The 20,364-nt window shown below is 37.1% G+C and overlaps 3 protein-coding genes across 7 annotated transcripts; 2 read left to right on the top strand and 1 right to left on the bottom strand.

Annotated features, from left to right (window-relative positions):
• Positions 1 to 315: 315 nt before the first annotated feature.
• Positions 316 to 4,524, bottom strand: LOC132174936 (rab GTPase-activating protein 22-like). Of its 3 annotated transcripts, none has more exons than XM_059586693.1 (5): positions 4,044 to 4,524; positions 2,984 to 3,119; positions 2,814 to 2,863; positions 2,014 to 2,067; positions 316 to 1,889 (listed from the first exon to the last, which is right to left on the bottom strand). In XM_059586693.1, the coding sequence occupies exons 1-5, from the start codon at positions 4,319 to 4,321 to the stop codon at positions 611 to 613; spliced, it is 1,797 nt and encodes a 598-aa protein (XP_059442676.1). In that variant the 5' UTR covers positions 4,322 to 4,524; the 3' UTR covers positions 316 to 610. The 3 variants fall into 3 exon arrangements, with proteins under 3 accessions (XP_059442676.1, XP_059442679.1, XP_059442678.1); XM_059586696.1 differs by having other exon boundaries at positions 2,984 to 3,089; positions 3,736 to 4,136; XM_059586695.1 differs by having other exon boundaries at positions 3,736 to 4,136.
• A 3,376-nt stretch (positions 4,525 to 7,900) lies between these two features.
• LOC132176138 (uncharacterized) lies at positions 7,901 to 8,624 on the top strand. Its single transcript, XM_059588267.1, has one exon. It carries the CDS (start codon positions 7,952 to 7,954, stop codon positions 8,432 to 8,434), a length of 483 nt encoding a protein of 160 aa, XP_059444250.1. The 5' UTR covers positions 7,901 to 7,951; the 3' UTR covers positions 8,435 to 8,624.
• Positions 8,625 to 10,160: 1,536 nt separating this feature from the next.
• LOC132176733 (embryogenesis-associated protein EMB8) lies at positions 10,161 to 16,755 on the top strand. Of its 3 annotated transcripts, XM_059589018.1 has the most exons (10): positions 10,161 to 10,635; positions 11,010 to 11,138; positions 12,033 to 12,164; positions 13,450 to 13,592; positions 13,681 to 13,778; positions 13,862 to 13,956; positions 14,154 to 14,207; positions 15,246 to 15,455; positions 16,183 to 16,274; positions 16,535 to 16,755. In XM_059589018.1, exons 1-9 carry the CDS (start codon positions 10,228 to 10,230, stop codon positions 16,234 to 16,236), a joined length of 1,323 nt encoding a protein of 440 aa, XP_059445001.1. In that variant the 5' UTR covers positions 10,161 to 10,227; the 3' UTR covers positions 16,237 to 16,274; positions 16,535 to 16,755. The 3 variants fall into 3 exon arrangements, with proteins under 3 accessions (XP_059445001.1, XP_059445000.1, XP_059445002.1); XM_059589017.1 differs by lacking the exon at positions 16,535 to 16,755 and having other exon boundaries at positions 16,183 to 16,508; XM_059589019.1 differs by lacking the exon at positions 16,535 to 16,755 and having other exon boundaries at positions 12,033 to 12,159; positions 13,517 to 13,592; positions 16,183 to 16,508.
• Positions 16,756 to 20,364: the final 3,609 nt, after the last annotated feature.

Consider the following 20,364-nt stretch of genomic DNA (forward strand, 5'->3'; position numbering starts at 1 on the left):
TTGCCAAGAATTTATAGAGCTAGTCATTTGATACATTCCCTCTAATATAGTGATTTAAGGGCTTTTTGTTGGGTCGCTCAGCTCTTTTGTGGTAGTTTGTAGTTTCGTTCTTATGTACTTGCACCAAAAAACCAAAAAAACCAAGAGCTATTTTATACAATCCACCTGCAATGACCAACAAAAATGTTCCCATACGAAGATATTCCGAGTTTGTGACTTAATAGCTTTGCTTTGGAGACCACCACCACCAACATATCTTGGGCCATGATAGATTGATAAACCAAACCAGATAACAAATGCGAAAAAATCAAGAGATACCATAGCCACAAGATTAAGAAACTTGGGGCAAAAACAATTCTAATTAACTAATTCAGAAGTGTTGCCACCATCACTCAAACGAGTGCGGGCTCAATACATTGTGAATCTCATAATTCACTCATGACAGAAATTGGCCATCAGAGGCCAGTGTCATGCAGTGGTAAGCAACATGAAGATCCCTTGGTTTTATAGGGATTCTCAACAGGTGCAACAACAGATTAGAAGTTATAAGAGAAAGGGAGTCTGGGGAAGAATGACGAAAAGAAGGTGTGAGCTTTGGAGATGGGTTTTCCTAAATCTTGTCATGGAGGGTGACCACCAAATCATGAGCATCATCAAGAAGCTTCCAAACATCCAGACGGCCGGCCATGCTATTGCACTCCCTCATGATTTCGTCCATGCAACTGTACTTCTCTATGATGAGCTTCCTCCTTTGCAGTACACAGGCTGCTATTGCATAAAGCAACAAATCGTCGCTAGGAGGGGCTCTCAGCCTTATTCTCCCCCAAGTGGATTTGGCAATCCCTGCTCTAATAGCAGCCTGATCAGCCCATATTACCTCCCACAGGCATAGCGTCTGCTCAAAGCTTAATTCCCTCCTGAAGAGAACCACCACCATTCTGTACACAAAAAAGCAATCCTCAGCTTGAAGCTTCTCCAGGTGCCTGTAGAGATGACTGTCCTTGCGCTTGATAATCTTTGAAACAATTTTCAGCTGCCTCCGGATTCCCACCTCATCCAGCCGGAAATTATGCCGAGCTTTTTTCATAAAACCCACGAAGCACCAGAAGGCTTCATGGTCCTCCTCAAACACTGTGATTATTGGAGCAAGTAGATCACTCATACCCTGGCAATAACCAATCTCAGGATCATAAAGTGCATAGGCTTCCAGGATTGCAACCAGGCGAGCAGCATGGAAAACCCTGCATGGCTCCAAGTGATCATAGTCCTTCAACCCAACACTCTCTGCTAACTGGGGAGCTTTAGTCTCTGAGACAGCAGCCTGAGATGGCGAGTAGATAATCCACTCATCATTTGCCCGCAGAGCATCAAGACGGATTATTCTTTGCCAATTGGCAAAATCTTCAACACTGTGAGATTTGGACTTGCTTTCGGTGTCCGGAGGAGACATGGCTTCTATATTGAAAGGAGATAAATTCTCCTTGGCAGGCTCATCAACATCATTTTCTTCAGTTCTTTTGGTGGCAAGTAAAGGTTGCGTGTCTTCAGATTCTTCTGAAGAGTCGGAATCAGTTGACTCTGTATCACCAGCAGAGGCATCCTCACAGGTCAGTCCACTCTTATCACCATCTACTTCCAAAAATGAATCAGAGGATTGGAGGGCTAGACCGACAAGGTGGTCTGGATCCTCAGCCAATGGGCTTCCTTCCTCAGTCAAAAGGGACCTACTGCCAATGACTGCATCTTCTAAGCAAGGAGAATCTAGAACCTGACTAAAATCTCCACTGCTCTCGTTGCTGCTGTTCCCAGAAGCTTCCTTCAACTTTAAGCTCTTCTCATTGCATTTTAAAATTTGCTGGCACTGCTTCTGCAGGTTATCGTATTCGTTTCTGCATCACAAGCAAAAGAACAGTAACTACATGAAGAAAGAAAAGAAGGGGCAAAAGAGGGCGAAAAGAGGGGGGTGTTTGAATTTGCATCGTAGGCCCTAAATGAATTTAATAATAGTAGTACCTTTTTTTAATTTTGACCGAGTCCCTTTCTTCCTGAGAACTGTTCATGTCATAGCTGTTGCAATGAGCAAATCAAAGTTAAGACATAGAAGAAGGTCTGGAGCAATTTGGCCATTAAAAAGCAGCAAGTATACAATGAACAAGAGAAATCCAAAAACGAAGTCAGAAGCACTATAAAATTGCGATCCATACATCTTTCTTCCTCTACATGACAAAAAGAAATTCTCAAATAAGTCAATATTCATAGGAACCATAATGGTGGTGCTGGAAGCTTATTTCCCAAGACAGTTTGCCCAAACGAGTAGTTATATAAAAAGTCTCTTTGTCAGTTACATAGCCAGTAGGGAAAGCAATTATTTGCAACTCAGGGAGACACACACACAAAAGAAGAAAGAAAGAAGAAAAAAAACCCCCAACAAGCCTGAGAAATTGATTACACATACATATTCAGGTTCTCCCATTTGTCCCATAAAAATTAGCACCAGCCACTTGGAAGATTAACAGAACTGTATATACTGATCCAGATTTTGAGTCTAAGCCAACAATGATTTAAAACTTCAGGACAAGGGTAGGGAAAGATTATCCACAAACCACCCAAGCCTTAACAGTCAGCCATGGATCAAGCAATCCATGGGACTAAGTTAACCTGTGGGTTATGGCTAACAATGCAACCAAAACTTCTTAAAAGGATAGCAAAATCTATCTCAATTCTCAATCAAAGAGAGAGGTAAACAAAACGTAAATACAGATAACACACACATAAACATCGATATAAAAAGATATAGAGATGGAAATGCGTACACTCCAAGAAGGAATGGCCAAACCTCCGTTCTAAGACTTGGATCAACACCCTGCATCAGAAGTATAAGGAATCAAATTTTCACAACAGTAACAAAAATAGGAGAAAAACCAAGCTAAAATTAAAATTCACATGATCAAATAACTAGGTCTGAGAAAAATCAATAGCATACCCCACTGCGAACTTTCTTCAAAAACTTGACACCACCATCGATAAGCTTTCCATCTGGTGTAAAGAAACTCTTCCATTGTTTGGGCAGAAGAACATGTTTTCTTCTCCTACGTGACCAAGGAGATTTAAGATTAACCCTGAACAAAAGCATAAACAAATTAAACACTGATCTGCACCTGAAAACAAATACGCTTCGTATAAAAAAGAAAACCCATCGACTTAACAATCATCAAATATCCCAATTTGCATCAAAAGGTGAACGGGGAAGTTGTAAACACATTCAACCAGGCTACTCACTTCAGCAGGGACAAGGAGAGTCAATGAACAAAGAAAATCAGCTTCGACTAGATCGCACAAACATTAAACCACATTGAATCTCAAAGCAACACAATCCCAATAAATTCACTCAGACAGAGACATTTTCATGACAGACCCACCAATGCTAAATATACACAGTAACTATGAGGGTTTTTAAAACAAATATCATAATCAAACCGGATGAGGAAAACACACGGAAAGAAAAACAAAAACTCTTATCACAATCACTGTATAACTACCCTTTGCAAAAATCACAAACAAACAACAAACAGAACCGGAATCTCACAGGATGAGACACTAACAAAAGGTGACGTTTTTGGATAATGGAAGCAAAATTGAGTACTTTTTTAGATCAAGATCTGAAGCGAAAGCACTACTCTACGAGATAAGCTCTCGGAATGATTCGTGAGAGAAAAGAGGGAATTAGGAACTCACCGATCAGTGGAAACTGGTGAGGACGACGAGGACGACGATGACGAAGAAGCAACGACTAACAAAACCGATCGCAAATGAACCCACGACGACGACGACGATGACGACGATGACGATGACGGTGAAGATGAATTCGACGACGACGACGACGGTGAAGAAGAAGTGTGACTTCGCCGTAGGGCTCTCATTACAGGTGTCTCTCCCATAAGCATCTACCTAACTACTATCTATCTATCTATCCAATTTCTCTAGGGTTTGCAAACGATTTGATTTCTTTTCTTCATTTCCGTTAGGGGGGGGTTTGGTTTTACCTACGAGAGTAGACGACAGTGGCGGCCAAGGCCAGACCGGCCATCGCCGTCACGGCGATGGCTAGCCCGACATTGGAAGCCGCCGCCGAAGCCCAGAACCCGAACCCGAACCCTCCACCGCCGCCTCCGCCGACGCTGCTACCTTCAACGACCACGATCCGTCCGTTACCATCACCGGCGGAAAGTAATAGCATCAACGAGAGGAGGCAGCGCGAAATTACCGTTGAGACCTCGTTCTTGTTCCTCGTGGTGAAGGGCAATTTGGGCAACAACACCATCACACGGCTATCTCTTCTTCTTCGTCTTCTTCTTCTTGTTCTCCAAGTTGTTTTTTAGAGCACTGCTCGCTTTCCATGAGAGGTCATCATTGTGGCTGTGGGTGAGCTACTAAAATATCCTTTGATTTTTATTTTTATTTTATTTTTTGTCATCTCCCTCTCTCCCTCTCTGTCTCTCTCTTGGTTTGCGAATCTCTCTGATTGTTTTTTTTTTTTTTTTTTCCCCCTCTTTGTGATTGAGAGTTGAGTGAGAATGGTAGATCGAAGACTTGGAAAGGGTCGGATGAGGGGATTTGGCGGGCACCCGCCCGGCCCATCTGGAGATGATCTCGTAGGTCGCTGATATTTTTGTTTTTTTTTTTGGATAATTGTTGTTTTGATTATAATATATCTAAAATTTGAGTAAAAATATATAGTCAAATGTGACCAATGTGGACATATAGTTAAAAAAAAAAATATGATTATTGATAGATGAAAACAAAAAAAAGTTGATTTATCACTATTTGTTTCTATATATATATAATATTATATTATTTTTCGTGTTAGAATTAGTTATCCATTTATTTTGGTTTTATGATTTGACTAACCTCGACGGTTGAATCCATAAGCAACAGCTAAGATTGAGAATCCATCTAATCTTGAGTGTCCGCTACTAGTAATAGGATTTTCACGGCCCTTATCCACTAAAATCATGTATTAGATAAGCTAGAGAAATTTTTGCCCTTTAACTACTTAGGCCGCTCTCTTACGAGTCTTTTTTCTATTTCATTTAACGGCGTATATAATGTTACAATATTGTTTAAAATGACATCAAATTATATGCATCATTGATAAAACAAAATAAAATATAAACCACTAAATGAAAAAAAATCCTTATGGACTCGAAAAAAAGAAATTATCTTTAGCTTTCTTAGCACATGCTTCATTAATAACATACATTAAGTACGCAATTTATTACAAGTGTTTAAAATATAAATTATTATATTATGTGACAGTCAACGTGTCACTCTGTCTTCAAAAGTCAAAAGGCAAATTAAGTTTGTAATTAGTGGGATGGCTGTGGTGAGGATCGAATTGATCACATCGCACACTAATGCGTGGATCAGAATATGAAAAGACAATGAGGAGACAAAGCACTCAATCATGCCGGACCACGTGCCCCTGCTTTTCCGATCTAAAAGAAATCACATGAAGTATGAGGCTACTTTATTTATTTTTATATACTTTGTATGTTATTGAGTGGTCTTATTGTCTTTTTACTTTATTTGTTTGTCTGGTTTTTTTTTTTTTTTTTTAAGTGTAATAATTAATGTCATTAATCAATTTATGAAGTCTTAAATTACCGAAACTAATATAGCATCTAGAAAAACAATCACCATTTTTCTTGGGATTGCAAGCACAATTATCTGAATGAGATAATTAAACCAAAAAATGACGCGGGAAATGCAAATATCAAATTAAGTATTTATTAAAATTTGAGTTACATATAAAGGAGATTGGAATAGGATACTCAAATGAAGAGTATCTATTTAGTATAAAATAATGGATAATATTATAAATTTTGTCATTCAACTTTAATGTTAAGACAATATTACCCATTATTTTATACTAAATAGATACTCCTCATTTCAAATGAATTAGAGAGGATCCTATTTAAAAGGAGATCATGTAATATGACAAATTATCTTATTAAGTTAAATGAAAAAATGACAATGGAAGAATTTCTCTCCCATCAACACGGAGGAAAGAGAAAAATCGATGAGCCTCATTAATACATATCATTAGCCGAATTGAACGGTTAAATATTAATTAAATGATTATTTTTATTTTTTTATCAATTTAAACTTTGGAGACGAGAGCATCTTTATTATTAATCGCTGAATATAACGTCTCATCTTCTTCATTTGATGGTTCTGATTAAATTTTATAACATCTAACCATGTATTTGTTGTTTATGTTATCGCACAATTTAACTTGTTTAAAAGAAAATGACACAATATACCCAATTAAATACTATAAAATATCAAACATGAACAATAAAATAAATTATATTCCCTCTTTTACCCTTGCGTAGACCTTATATTCACAGAATTTTTAAATGCATTGAAATTTGAGGATGACAGTATATGTACGTAATATGAGATACCTTTTAGGCCTTGGGGACACAAAAGAACCAAACAAATCATGAGAGAGGGCCCATCAGCCATCATACAAGTAGGTTGGGCCAAGGGTGAATCATTAGATTGTTGGTTGGGACAAATGATATGTCCAAAACATCCCTATACTTTTCTCACTAAAATTAATCGGTAAAGATGGAGATAAATCGAGACTTGAAGATTGATAAAATTAAGTGAGTGCAAAATATGAGCCTTAATTTGCGCTAGAATCATAGGATCATTTTTTTTTTTTTTTTTTTGCATGTCCACACAAGAGGGGAAATGTGAGATTCGAACAAATAACCTCCACTTTATGAGGCGTGGTTTCCAGTGGATTGAGTTACCTCTTGAAAACAAAATCATAGAATCATTAAGATGTGAAGAAAGTAAAATAATTTGAGTTCTGCAACTTTGTTATAACTTATTACAAATTAGCTACAATCAAATTTAAATTATTCAGTATTACGTATACTTATAAATTGACGTGGCAATTAATGTGGTACTTCTGTATTAGCCACATTTAAATTTAAATTTTGGAAAATTCTAAAAGTACTACAACTTATACTGCAATCTTTTTACACGTGATAATATAAATTGCGAAAGAAGAGAGTATGTAATAATAGAAGGCATTCAGGTGTGAGATTGAGATCCAGTGCAATTACAATATGGGTGAGCAATTGTGAGCCCTTATGAGGCCTACTTGCCAGACCAGGTGTTCGAACTGCTCGATTCTTGCTTGGACAAGTAAGCCCTATAAGGGATCCTCACACAATTGCATACCCTAGGTGTAGGAGAACATTAGAAAACGGAATTTACAAGTACACATGAGAAACGTAAGTAAATTTACATCTTGTGAAGGCTATTTTTCTTAGTCAACTAAAAGCATTGTTAAAAAGCATTTTCAAGTTAACCAATATTTTACGGGTGTCAAACATTAAAAAAAAAAAAAATTTATAATGTTTTGTGCTGAAACAAACGGATCAACCTTGTAAAGTGCCAGCTATCAAGTCCAGCAACAATGTGTAATGCCCTTGGTAAACTAGAAAATTGATTTTTCTCCTTCATTTCTGAAATTCATTTTTGTCCTTTTACAAAGGTTAGAAATTATATATATATTTTTTTATTTTTAATTAGCAACGCCTAATCAATAAATAGAATAAAATTGATGGTGGATAGCATTACTTCAAAATCAAACCACAATCAAAGACGCCAAACCGCCATGTGGTCCTCCATGAAAACTCTCCTTTTTTATTAGGTGAATGGAACATGCATGGGCCAATACCAAATACGCGACCGACAAAGTAGGTACTAGCCGTTAGGTAAACCACCCTCTTGAATTAGCCCATGCAGCTCAACCTCCAGCCAACAGCTAGCATCCCGGCCATTATTTAATCCATGCAAAATCATACATTTTGATCACACAATTCTCCATATATTCTTGATCACAAATTTGTTCTTGGCAAGCTCGGTCGAAATGGCTAGCAGCGGCTCATCACGGGGCCAGGACGAGCGCGCCGGGGCTGAGATCGTGCATGGTGCGGAGGAGTGCTACCGCCATTCCATAGACCTCCTGGAAGAGCTGGGGTTCCCCAAAGGCGTGCTTCCCCTGCAGGACCTTGAAGAGTGTGGGAGAGTTCGAGAAACCGGGTTTGTTTGGATGAAGCAGAGGGCCCCATATGAGCATTTCTTTGTCGGGTCGAATACCCGGGTCAGCTATGCCGCAGAGGTGACCGCGTACGTGGAGAAGTTCAAGATGAAGAAGATGACCGGCGTTAAGAGCAAGCAGGTCTTTTTGTGGGTGCCCATAACTGAGATGAGCTTAGAAGGCCCTGAAAGCCGGAAAATATATTTCAAGACTCCGATGGGGATAGGAAAGTCTTTTCCAATCACGGCCTTCATGACTGAGGAAGAGAAGCAGAAGTATTTGGAGAAGGCCAATCACGAAACTTCCTCATGAGTCATAATTTGGTTAATGCTTATATATTATGTTGATCATAATTAAGGTCCTAAGGACTAAGGAGTACTTTGCATCGGCCTTAATTATATTTCTCTTGATTTTACCTGCTATTGTTTTGTATTCTGTCTCTCTTTTGATCAGTTTTGTTAGATTTATATTAATTAAATAAATAATATATTTTAGCATGGTAGATCATGTGCATGTAACTTTTTCGTGCATTATATTTAATATGATAGGAGCAATGTTATATGAGAAAGTCTATCTAAACGTTCATTTCATGTTCTCTCCTATTCAACTTTTTTAAAAACCAACTATTTTTTTAGTAAAATCAAATATTATAAATTTTTTACACGAACGGCAAACTTGACATGAGTTCTAACATAGAATTAAAAAGTTATGATTAAAGAGTTTGACTCGTTTAATTAAATAGATCAGGTTATGATTGACTTATATAGTCTTATACATATGTTTTGACATAACCCGAACCCGATACGCAAACACGAATTGCTACTACTACTCCACATGGATAAACCTGTGAATCATATACATATGATGGTTAATTTTTCAAAAAAATTGGATGTGAAAAGGATAGGAGAAAGAAGAATACCAATTCTCATATTATAATTATATATTATATTTATATTTTAATAATAGTCTATCCAGAGCCGTCGAACCCTAGAGAGAGCAACCCCAACATTCTCTCATTTCACCGGGCATCCGTAGAATCGTAAATCAATTCCTTAGAGTGATTTATATGTGGCTGGCTGGCAGTGTCGTGTGGGCGTGAGGGTGTGTTGGGTATTTGTTGTTATTGTATTTTTGTTATTTTTAAATAAAAATCTCTTCTTTCTATATCTACTTTTAGCAACGATCTATAGGGTGAAGTTTTAGTCTTTTTTGTTTCTTTTTCACAAATCCTTAGGAATAACAAATTTGGCTTCCGGTTGGTCTTTTGTTTTCCTATGGTTCATTTATGGGAGCAAACTATAGATCAGTGACAAAGGAGTAATCATGTATGAAGAAGAATTGTCATTACGGTAGAGGCAGCAAAGGTGATTACGTTTGATAAAGCACAAGTAGTAGAGATTAAAAAGCCAGGAAATCAATGACATAGCAGCGAATAGAAACGTGATTTGTCGAAATTTGTTGTAGTTCTGAAACTGATTAAGATTGTAACATTTCATAGATATTGTTTTATAATAGCTCGAAAAGCTAATGTATGTGTCATAAATAATGTTTGAGATGTGAAGATTCCAAATTGTATATTTGGTATTGTATGGAGCATTTTGCCATATTTCATTGTTATATAAATGAAGAGATAACTCGTTAAAAAATAAATAAATAAATAATTGGTGTCAATATTTTTTTCATATCATATTGACTCCAATAATTTCTCAAAAAAATAACAGCCAATCGAAAGGCTGAAGTATAATATAATGCCACGTCAGCTCTAGTGTCTACCATTACTTATGCAAAGAATAATTTCAAGAGAAATGTTAGAGGTCAATAAATTACATATTTAGCTCATATTCCATTATAATCAATAGATTTGAGGAGTTTCTCATTAACTTACGTGAGATCTACATAAGTCTATAAATTTAATGATTAATTATAAAAAATTATGGGCAAAATATGAAAAATTTATTAACCCTCGGCATTTCTCTAATTTTAATGTTTCATGAAACAAGGCGCCAAACACGTTTGCAACGTAAATTCGCTACTTGCAACAGCGGGTTTGTCACACTGATAGTAGAATATTCTTTCACTATCGCACCGAAAAAGCGCGGTCAGAAATGGCGAGAGCCCCACCTCACACCCTCTTCCGCCACTTCCAACCAATAACATACACGCCATCCCCTATCAGAACCAAAATCCCCAAAATCTCCGCCGTCCACTTCAGCACCGACGCAATGCCTGATCACCGGGAGCCCCACCCGTCACTCGAAGTCGTTTCCGGCGGCGGAGCCCGCGAGACGATCCTCCCGGCGCTCAAGACCCTGGTCCGGCCGTACACTCCGTTTCCTCTCTTCGGATGGAACCGCCACGTGGAGACCATTTTCGCCGCGTTCTTCCGGTCCATCCCGGACGTCAGGCTCCGCCGTGAGTGCCTCCGTACGAAAGATAACGGCGCCGTCGCCCTCGACTGGGTCTCCGGAGACGACCATCAGTTGCCGCCCGAGTCTCCTGTCCTCATTCTACTGGTTCGTCTAGTTTATGATTAATTTCTTCTACTATCGAATTCCTTAAATCCTCACCATTGCTTTCGAATTAAACGATTGAGATTTTGCTAACATTTATCGTTTTCAATAAAATGTGATAAATGCTGAGTTAGTTTATGATTATTTCCTGGATCAAGATACTTAAGAATTTATTTTATTAAATCCTATCTATTATATTCAAATTAAATAATTTGGATTTTGGACTAAAATGTGATAAATATTGGTACGTCAAAATTCGGGTTGAATCATCGAAGGGGGAATTAGCTAAGATTCTAATCCAATTTTCTCTATGATTTAATTTATTCAGTATTAAGGTTACATATGGTTTTCTTAGTGGTGGTAATGGATGGTTGCAGCCGGGTTTAACAGGAGGGAGTGACGACTCGTATGTGAGGCACATGTTGGTCAGGGCCAGAAGCAGAGGTTGGCGTGTGGTCGTGTTCAATAGCCGAGGCTGTGGAAATAGCCCCGTCACCACTCCTCAGGTACGAGTTTTGTTGCAGGATTCCATGGGTTTTTGTGATGCTCTAAGAAATGGTTTAATTGTTTGGTTAGTATTCCGATGAAAATGGGCTGAAAATTATTTTCAAGAACCGTACTTGGACTCAATCGACAAATTTTTATTTTTGAATAAATAACTTGCCGAAATCCTAGAATTCAGTAACACTAGATAATATGAAGAAAAAGATTACTCTAACCTCCTAACTGGACTACTTTGGCAAATTAAATAAGTTGGAAAGAGCAAGTTAATTTGTTAGAAAGGCTTTGACAATGTAAGAGGTTTAGAAAGACTATCATTAGAAATGCTTGAGAAAAGTATAATAAGCTCAGCCAAATGAATCCCTGAAGATAGCCAATACAATAACAAAGACGTGTTAGTGGCTAAACAAGTGGTAGAATAAGTTAAAAAATGTAGGTGGTTACTAGAAACAAGTTAATAATGGCACACAGGACTATTGACAAGTTGATTTTTTTTTTAAAAAAAAGTGCAAGCACAAAAACATCTAAACTAAGTAGGATGGTGTTTGCAATGCTAAACATATTCCTAAGTTCCGGAGGGCTCAATGGCTCATTCAAGGAAGAAAATAAACTAAGATAAAAACCGCAAGGGTTCATTTGGTTCCCCTTTCTTTTTGTTCTGTATTTGATGGGTATGAGCAGGTTGGTCGTTGGTCCTCCTTGTTGTAGGTACTCTTCTATTACCACTGGGTTTCTTTGTCTTTTCTTAACCCAACTAGCTTGCCTCATGGACCAATTGGATTACGTCACTTAGGCGGGTCTTACTATGGTGAAATAATATATTTTTTTAGATTATACATTTGAATTCTGTGAGGCTTCTATCATTTTATGTGATGAATTTTTCAACTTTGTTGGTGCAGTTCTATTCAGCTTCCTTTTTAGGAGATATGCGTGACGTAGTGGAGCATGTTGGTACGCGGTACCCAAAGGCTAATTTATATGCTGTTGGTTGGTCTCTTGGGGCAAACATTCTTGTTCGATATTTGGGTCAGGTATGTGATATGCTTTTTTTTTGTTTTTGACCATGCTTTTGGTTTTAGCTAAGTTTTCTCCATAAGTTGATATTCTTGTATCAATTATTTTGCTTTCTTTAAGTCATTTTTTTCTTTGATTACTGACTTCATGAGAAATGTTAACTTGGTTTTGGAAGGTTTGCTCTTAAGTTGCATATTGTGGATGCTAAGGGAGATTAACACATGAAGAGTTTTCAGTGAAATCGTAATATAACATATTGAGACACCATTCAACTTAAAAGCTTAAGCCTATAGGCTGGGTCCCATTATGTTATAAAGGAATTCTAAACCCTCATTTCCCATATCACTCCTATATAACTGGGCTGATGTGGCAGTCCCATTAGCCCTTGAATTTTATTTTATTTTTATTTTTATTTTTTCATTTCTAATAAAGGTTGATCCAAGAGTCAATTGTCATTGCTACATCAGCCTAGTGGTATGAGAGTAATATGGCAGATGAGTGTAGCATTACTCTATGTTATATTAACCACTCACATCTAATGTGGGACTTAACCTTTTTACAATACTCAACAGCACAGAACATAGTGTGGCAATAATCTTAGGTTAGCTTGTGAGTCTAGACTTGAATATGTTAATAAGTTCAGGTTGTTGTAATATCCAGTTGTTTTCTGCTCTACTCAACTCATCATCACCTTTAATCCAAAATGGTATTATACACAAATCCTTTTTTCCCATTATGCTCTACCTAAGGCCATATTCACCATTATATCATAGGCCATTCTGTGTTTTCTCAGTATCTGAACTTGTTCCTCTTTTCTTAGTAGTGCACTTGTCTTGTTGTCTGTCACATATTTGAAACCTATTCCATTTGTAAGTAGTACTTTACAGACTTATGCTGCATATCGGTTTTGAGTCAAATATTGTTCAATTTGGAGGCTCTAAAGGACAAGGGAAAAGTCAATAAGGAGTTTGGAGTATTGGGAAGAGATTTCACAACTTCAGATTTTGCAGAATGGTGTTTCATATTGTAAACTGGACAAGGAATCCCTGATATTTTGGGGCCTCTGCAGAGTGGAATGTTATAAGTTAGGATGTTGTGTTTTAATTTCAGCTAATTACAATCTCACGTGATCTTGAATACCATCAGTGCTAAAGCCACTCTCTTTGAGGAGAAGAATATTATATTTTGTTGGTTTGGTTGTAAGGAGCTACTCTTGAACTGGTTTGTTTTTGCTTGCTTCTTTCCAATTTACTGCAAATCTGCTGCTGTTTTATTTATATTTTTATTATGTGTGACTTGCAGGAGTCTCATACTTGCCCTCTTTCTGGTGCCGTGTCAATGTGTAATCCTTTCAATTTGGTCATTGCAGATGAGGACTTTCATAAGGGCTTTAATAATGTCTATGACAAAGCTCTTGCACGTGCCCTCTGTGAAATTTTTAAGAAGTAATCCTTTGTGTTCCTGCTATGTACTTAACTCGAGGTTGACTTCTAGGTTTTAGAAAGTATCACCTGAAATCTTTTGTTTTTGCAGGCATTCTCTTTTGTTTGAAGAGATGGGTGGTGAATACAATATCCCATTAGCTGCCAATGCGAAGTCTGTTAGGGAGTTTGATGAAGGACTAACCCGTGGTATGTAATGGATGTGAATAAATATCCATTTATGGATGTAATGGTACCTCATGATCTTACAAAAACTCTCATAATCCTTGCAGTTTCATTTGGTTTCAAGTCAGTGGATGACTACTACTCAAATTCTAGTAGTTCAGACTCAATAAAGCATGTTTGCATACCTTTGCTTTGCATTCAGGTAATTTCTTTACCACTTCTAGTAGTACACACTAATGAGTGAATGAGAAGGAAGAAGAATCAAATGCTAGACTTTGAACTATTTTGGCTTACTTTTTATATTTGGATATCTGAGGCATGAGTTGTAGAAGTTTTTTAAAGAATTATTTTAGGTGATCTTTGGCATGTGCTATAGCTTTACATGTGAGTGGTTTGCAGGCAGAAAATGATCCAATTGCTCCATCTAGGGGAATTCCTCGTGAAGATATCAAGGTTTGTTGTTGCTCATTGGTCTCTTGAGCCATATATGCTAGTTTTATTCCCCTTATGTTAATCTCTCAAGGTGCAATTTATTGCTTCTTCCTAGGGTGGCTAACTGCTTTTGTCAAGTTTATTTATCGACTTAATTTGCATAAAGCTTTTTCCTTGTGACTTCATATCTCCTTCAGAATCTTGTTTTCCCCCTAAAGCTTCATACCTTCACCTGGGGTCATATTCTGTTCAAATCACTTTGTAGAAAAGTTATTTTTATGCCCTTAATACTTCATATCCGTTGGACCCTGTTTTTAAGTTCATGATCCTAAGAAGTTATCTAATTAGCATTTTGTTGATCAGCTGGTAATGCAACTATAATTCCCAGGTTTGCTGGTGATTGCTATTCACTTCATACTGCTATGATTTCGATAAAATGCTGCAAGTCCTCCAGACCAGGTTGACCATGCTGGCATCGTCTCTGGATTACAAAAAATAATTAAATAACCTCTATTTGTTTTGTTCATCTCAACCAACATTAATTGTGAACTCTCCCATGTATTTTATACTATCCCAAATTGGATTATAGGATCCCAAAAACTTATATTTTGCTAAATTATTGTTTATACTTGCTGGGAAAATGTTTTTCTCCATGTGATATGCCAAAATAATTTGTGAATATAGTGGTGATTCCCTGACCAAGGAACACTTAGGTACTTCCTCTCAGTATTCCTGAAACTTCAAAAAGAACTTCCAAATGATTGACAAGTACAAGCTCCATTACCTAGGAATAAAACATTTGCAACCACTCAAAGTGTATAAAGCATTTCAAGTATTCAGCACATTCTATCACAGGAATCTTTCATCCTATGTACATCTCTGTCTATTAGTTCTTTTGAAATTTTTTGATTTAAAAGATATTTCCCTTGATCACATGAACCTAACCAGGCTTGCGCTTCTCCATTACTACCACTTAGAAATAAAGCAGTTTTTGTATGTGATTTTCTCCTCTTTCTGCTTCCCTTTTCTTATCAAATATATCCACTGCTGTTGTTGTAGGAAAATCCAAACTGTTTGTTGATAGTGACTCCCAAAGGTGGCCATCTAGGGTGGGTTGCTGGTGTTGATGCTCCACGTGGGGCTCCTTGGACTGATCCTGTTGTAATGGATTACCTTGAGCATCTAGAGAGAGGAGCATCTAAAGGCCTTGCATCTCGTAGTAATTCAGTAGGCGTGCAGCAATGTACAGAGGGCTTGCACAGCCTAGAGGTGTAGCTGATGCATGCTTAGTATTCTTCATATATTATTTTTTGATCCATTCATACTTATAAGATGTCATAAAATTCTTTCTACGTACCTATTGTCACTTGAGCCTAGCAGATGCAACATCATTGGATCATATATTCAAAATGTTATTGTATAGAAGGAACTTGCAGAAATGAATGAACTAAAGATAAAGTATAGTCTAGATTATCTTCTATTTTATAGGGTTGACAATTTTTGACACAAGATTCGCGAACACGACATGAACTCAACATAAAATTAGTGGATTAAGGTTGAAGGGCTTGATCCGTTTAATTAAATTTGGTTGAGTTAAGGTTACTTTATATATTCTTATACTCATGTCTCGAATTTGAATCCGACATACGTCATTTAGGACTGTTAATTTTTTATACGACTAGCGAATCTAACATAAAATTAGTGAGTTAGAGTTGAAGGAGCTGACCCGTTTAATTAAATGAGTCAGGTTAAAGTTAACGTTTATAGTCTTATACTTATAGTTTGACACAACCTAAATCCAACATGCGAATACGAATTACCGTGCAAATACGAATTGCCATCTCTACTATTTTGCCAGCTTGCATGCCATCACTCACCTGGAGAACATATTTAAGATTTGATGATGCAGTGTGACACATCATGGTATATTCCTTTTGCTCATACAAGATATCTTCAGCCTAAAAATGTTGATTCTACCTTTTCTTCTGTATGGCAGTGTTCATTTACAGGTTTAACCGCTCCCAGGGGCAATATTCGTGCAGACTTCTAAAAGCCTATGCTTGGATTTGTTCTGCACTGTTGTAAACGGTGAGCACGTTTAACAACACCCATGCTTTATTCTATCACTATTTTGGTGGTCTTCTAATTTATTGAATCCTACACAAAATCTTGACCATCAATGGTGCTGGGTACCTTTCTGGCTTGTCATTGCATGTCAAGGAATAAACAGGGTGCTTTGCTTGATGCCTATGTTTTTGGACGTTAGTTTATTGTTCTTTTATTGCGTTGGAATGGATAAGGATTCTCTAGCTCTTCTTAACACTGAGCCTTTACCTTGATTATGGTAGCTTTCTAGTATGCCTATAGGAGCTGTATAAATGCTAAAGACACTCCTGGTTTCTCTACTCTCTGGCGTGGAAGTACCATGTGACGTGGCATTGCCATGTCAGCCTAAAAGTTGTGCAGCCTCCATGGGTGGCCGAGGGGGTGGTCAATCCCAACTGAACCTCTGGAGTGGTCGGGACCACCCCCGACCTTGCGATTTGGTGGCTGCAACCACTAGATTGGGTGGTCCTAATCACCTTTATGTGGTAGTTGAGGGTGGCGCTGATCAGGAGATTGGGGAGGGGTGGATTTTTTTGTCTAACGTGGCTGGAAGTAGAAAAGAGGCAGTGAAATGATATATTACTCTTTATCATAAATCATCCCATAGGTAATCTCACATCCTTGCTTTCCCTAGAAGCTGGGCATACTCGATACAATTCAAATACAGTTGTTATTCGTATTTGGATATTGTTATTTTTAATTGACCAATAAACTGACTGTAATATTGCGTTTGAAAAGTAGGAACATAAGAAAAGGCTACAGCCGCCTCCACCATTATATGGTTTTGGTCAAGGCCACCCAAGATAGTTTAGAAAAAGATGATGCCCAAGAAGAGTCTCGAGATTTACTGGGATCTGACTAGGATACCTGTCTGCATCAAATCTGGGAAAATTTATGAGAGTGATTTTGGATGTTGCATAGAAACTAACATCAAGGATGGGAACTTTGACAGATAAACTACATAAGTGTTCACATGAGAAAACCTAAATAACCATAGTATTATGTACAACCAATATCCTTTTTAAAATTTTTCTGTGCAAATAATACAAACAAAACAAGAAAAAAAGGGGGGCAACAAAACTAGCTAGTGGGGCTAATATCACTAATAGGGAGAAGGGATGAAACGGAAATACTTCCACTTTATCAGTAGAGGTGTCAAATCTAGCAAGGTTATGCATATGTCTATTTGCACGTTGATGAACTTTACTAACTTATCAAACTAGAATAAAATTCAAAAGCTAGTGGAGCTGCAAAGAGAAAAAAGTTTTAATTGCTGCTCAAGTAGTAGGTCTTGGTTCTGGCGAGTCAGCTGGTCACTGTCTATTATAATATTGTTGAGATTGTCCACCACTGCTTATCTGATGGCAAGGCAGAAGGAGTCAAGTATCACCACATTAAAGTTAATCTTAAGGAAGTTTTATAGACCATTTTAAACTCATATTTGGGATTGAACTCCCGGTCTTGAGATGGCCAGGACCATACAGATGGTGGTAAGGCCATTGTTGTCTGGTAATGGCCATATTTTATACATAAAAACTCTGTTCCTAGTCTATTTAAGGATAGGGCAAACGTGGACGGATATGTGCCTTAACAAAACAACATGGAAATCCAAAACACATGTCCAAGGGATTGGGATCAGTGGTGGGTCATGTGATATGGATTTTGTCAGTGGACACGTCATCCCTGGAATAGTGGAATGTCATCCAAGATCATAAGAGGATCCAACACTTTTTCGGAGATGGTGATAAACAAAGATCCCAATAAAGACACATGTGGTTAAAATAATAGAAGAGTTGGGGATGAGGATGAAGATGGATTCAATAATTTATTATCAAGGAGAATAAAATTGTAAACTTTCCCCAAGTCCTCATCTGAATTGATGTTCTCTTGTGCATGCTTCATATTTGGGGCCTATTACAAGTCTTTTTTTATAAGATTTAATCATGAGTCTTCTTTAATGAACCATACAGTTTCGATCATGGACAACTGCATTTCTCTTACTAATAATTAATCTTTTTATAAATTCAAGTGTCTGTTTATATTTTATGAAAATACATATTTTGTAGTAATTTACATTTTAGTGACTGAATTATTAAGTACCATATGATAATCCATATTTCAATAACTTAACGTGGTAAATATCATGTCAGTTTATAAAAAATTTGTAGTAAAAATTATAGTATCAATAGGGACGGGATTTGCTAAAAATACCAAAAACATCACAAATGACAGGTGTTTCTAAGGGCAACTAAAAGTAAGACATATACCACGTGCGCATGTGTGTGGGGACAATGATTTGCTAGAGTTTTGGCATGAGATGGGTTTAGAGCAAAATTTCTTGTTTTGTTCTTCTAGAACTTCCCTTTGTTATATCATTTTCATTTCAGGAGAGGATTTGGTCGCTAGTGCTATGAAAGTACTGGTGGTTTGGTTCCAAGTGCCACGAAGAATGATTTTGAAAAACACAACAATGAACATTAACATGTGTATAGATTGGTGGTTGTCCACCACGACCCCATAGAACCAGCACATCTAATCCTTTGGGTATCCGTTTCAAACTCATCAAATTCATCATCATATGTTTCTAATTCTTCATCATTTATGCCTATAGGATAAGAAGAAGTAGCTGATGTAGGTGCATATGCATCCATCTAAACTACAATAAAAATAAAAATAGTTTGTATTCAATATTTTTAAAACTCATACAATGTGAAAAAAATACAATGTTAAAAACACTGGAAGCATATGAAAAGTTAACTATGTTAAACTCATACAATGTTAAAAAAATTACAATGTTAAAAAAAAACAGTATATGAAAAGTTCAAAAAACTAGATGGGAATTAGATTCAGACCAATTTTGTGAATTGGTGTTTTCGAATAGAACAACTGGAAGCATTTTAATATATATATATATATATATATATAAGAGAACATTCTCATAAGTTTTTGTCTAAAAACTTCAGAGTATCTATAAGCAATTTAAGAATTACAAACCATTAGCAGCCAAACAAACCGTAGAGAGCGAAAGAGAGAGTGAGACTGACCTTGCCACGGCAAACCAGATCTCCAAAACCATTAGACAGTCTAGACTCTTCCTTCTCAGCTTCAATCACAGACTCCTATTTCACACAAAGTGACAAAACATATCACTCACAATCAATGGGATAAGGTGGGAAGGCTAAAAAATTGGAGACCCAAACTAGAGATTACCTGGGTTGCGATGCGACTTTGCGAGAGAAGGGTGTCAGGCGTGCGAGTGTGCGATGGTGTGAGAGATCGACGGTGCAGGTGCTGCAGAGGGACTCGAGGGAGGAGACTTAAGTTGAGAGAGTGAGAGATTGAGAGAGGAGCGGCACTGCTGTAGAGGGACTCAAGGGAGAGGACGGAGGAGTTTTAGGTTTTAAGGAGTGCGGGCTTGTGGCGCTTCTGCTCTGCTGCATGCAAGTTTGGGGAAAAGCCGGAAAACCTTAGATAGGTTTGTATAGTTAAACCAAAACAACATCGTTTTGGTTTCAATAATAAATATAAAATTATAAAAAATTAAAAATTAAAAAAACTTATCGATCATACCGGTCATATCAGTTTTTCGAGAACAAATTATTAACTGACCGATAAGCTTATCGACATAAAATTTTTAACCGATTACCGACCAATAACTATCGGTTCGGTTAAATTCGGCAATCGATCAATAATCGGTAACCAGTTAATCTGCCCACCCCTATGTGTATCTACAAAATTTTGGTCGGACATAATGAAAAATAGATAAACAGAAAATAGAAACTGGTTTTTGTCTCACCATAAAAAAAAAAAAAATAAATAAGCGGAAACTACGCTTACTCTCTTCAATATAGACCATCCAATTTGTGATGTATCCTACTAATTTATTATAGGGTTACATATTACTATTCACACCAATTTAACACATGTTGACTTGCTGTCTTTTAAGTTTTTTTATTTTTTTATTTTTTAAGTGGTTAACATAAAAAGTTATTTAAAACACATCAAGTCAGCATGTATTTATCATTACTCTTTTATCTTATGCAGGGTATGTACTTTTGTCATTTTTGGTCTC

The sequence above is a fragment of the Corylus avellana genome, chromosome ca3 (genome assembly GCF_901000735.1).
Source record: "Corylus avellana chromosome ca3, CavTom2PMs-1.0".
Classification (NCBI taxonomy): Eukaryota; Viridiplantae; Streptophyta; class Magnoliopsida; order Fagales; family Betulaceae; genus Corylus; species Corylus avellana.